General features: G+C 49.5%; 1 protein-coding gene across 1 annotated transcript; it reads right to left on the bottom strand.

The window, feature by feature from the left end:
- Nucleotides 1-678: 678 nt before the first annotated feature.
- Pmar_PMAR001626 (conserved hypothetical protein) lies at nt 679-1339 on the bottom strand (the record flags this gene model as incomplete). The annotated part of the gene is made up of 5 exons (XM_002784844.1): nt 679-763; nt 804-873; nt 920-1014; nt 1076-1244; nt 1290-1339. Coding segments are annotated over 5 exons (469 nt in total), but the record flags the coding sequence as incomplete, so codon positions are not given.
- Between the last annotated feature and the right edge of the window lie 412 nt (nt 1340-1751).

Genomic DNA, 1751 nt, shown 5'->3' with positions numbered 1-1751 from the left:
TTGGACTGTAGTTCGGCTTCAACGTCAGCAAAAAGAACATTTTTCCGAGTCAGCATTCCATGAGTCCCCGCATACAACCATTCGATTCAGATAAGTAAGCTAGAGCGTGATGCCTCTACTTCTGCTGGAGTAAAGTCCCAGCCTATTTCGCAAAGTTTCATATTCCACTCAAGATCACTGAGCCGCGGAGGCCACAGACAGTTCTTCGACGAGTCACAGGTTTGATAGAATCCAAACTCGTTGCAGGTTTGGAAGACCCACATCTTCATCCAGTCAGCGTATGACTCATTTCTATACCTGATTCCATATTTCTACTCGTACAGCGTCCTCGCGACTTGATTACATTCGAGCAACTTCCTCGAAGTCGACATCTACACATTCTTTCGTTCGACTTCTACTAACCTCTGCCAGGCCCTCCACTAATGACCTAAAGACTCACTGCCCAGTCTATATGTCTAGAGTTTGCCTGATTCTCACGCTGGTCGTTTGGGGTCAGTGAAATGACTGCAAATCTTTTCGATGTTGCACAAGTCACCCTCGCACCGAGGGTCGTTCGACTGCACTGAAAAACTCAGTACGCCTTCAGCAGTCCTGAATCGGGGGTAAACTGAAAAGCTCTCTTGGACTATCCCTCTCACCATAGTCTCCTATTATCATGTTCTTCTAGCATGTTCGTACCACAAATATTAAAAGTCCTCTCCAGTTTTCGTCTCAGTTTCTCGATCTCGAGCATCTGACCCACTCCCGCGTGGGCTTGCTTTATCTGACTTAGAGGGTGATTCACTCAACAGCGCATTCGGTACAGCGGTAGCGCAGGCGATACTTCCTCCGACTAACTCGTTGGCGAAGGCATCGGCAGCTGCGTTATTATATCTATAGGGATCGACACTAAACAGAGAGTTTCCGATTCCATCTCTACTCTGGGAAGTCGAGTTGTGCCTGAATGGGCGCACTTGAGCTCACAGCTGCGACGAACTTCTCTGGATAGACGGCCCGAGCCCAGGCAGCTACAACCTGAAACGACACAAGCAATGATGGCATAAAAGCGGTTGACGATTCGAACCATGCTACTCACTCCTGGATAGCTCCCCCCGAATGTGACGAACTGAGCGTTCTCGAGATTGTATTTAGTAGCGGCATAATCTCGGAAGCGTGCGACATCAGCCAAGGCTTGGTCGACTGTGAAGGTCTTCTCCAGTACTTTACGGGACAGCTCTCTTGTCGGTTTCTCTACCCCATAGTATCTTCAGCATTCTCATTCGGCACTCGGATGGCGAAGCTCCTATGACCTGTGTTCAAGAGCCATCGCGACAGCGCCGATCTCCTTCGCAAGAGACATCATGTCATCCGCGACATTCGATGCAGTAACGATATTGTCATTTAGGCCTGGAGACTCCCCTCCAGTGTAGAGGAGGACGACCTGCTCAAGATTTCCCCTCACTTCGGAAGGTGCTCGTGCTTACCGGCCTATGGCATTTATCCCTAGTTGAAAACTCATCGTTATATAAATACTTTTGGCACCATTTCTCCCGGGCATGAGCTCCTAAGATGGAGTGCGTATGAAGTCGGACGATGCCTTACCGAGCTCTCCTCTCACTGTTATCGGTGAAGTGGTCAACAAGTTGATCGCAATACATGTGCGTATGGTTACCGCCAACTTTGGCCTCTCTCATCAACGAGTGTGAATGCTTATGTAGCCTAAACCTGTCCCGTGGCGCCGGCAGAGCAGTGGACCCCACCAACAGGACCGA

Source organism: Perkinsus marinus (assembly GCF_000006405.1).
Source record: "Perkinsus marinus ATCC 50983 genomic scaffold scf_1104296934526, whole genome shotgun sequence".
Classification (NCBI taxonomy): domain Eukaryota; phylum Perkinsozoa; order Perkinsida; family Perkinsidae; genus Perkinsus; species Perkinsus marinus.
The sequence above is the reverse complement of the archived record's forward strand: the minus strand, read 5'-3'. Positions and strand labels throughout refer to the sequence as shown.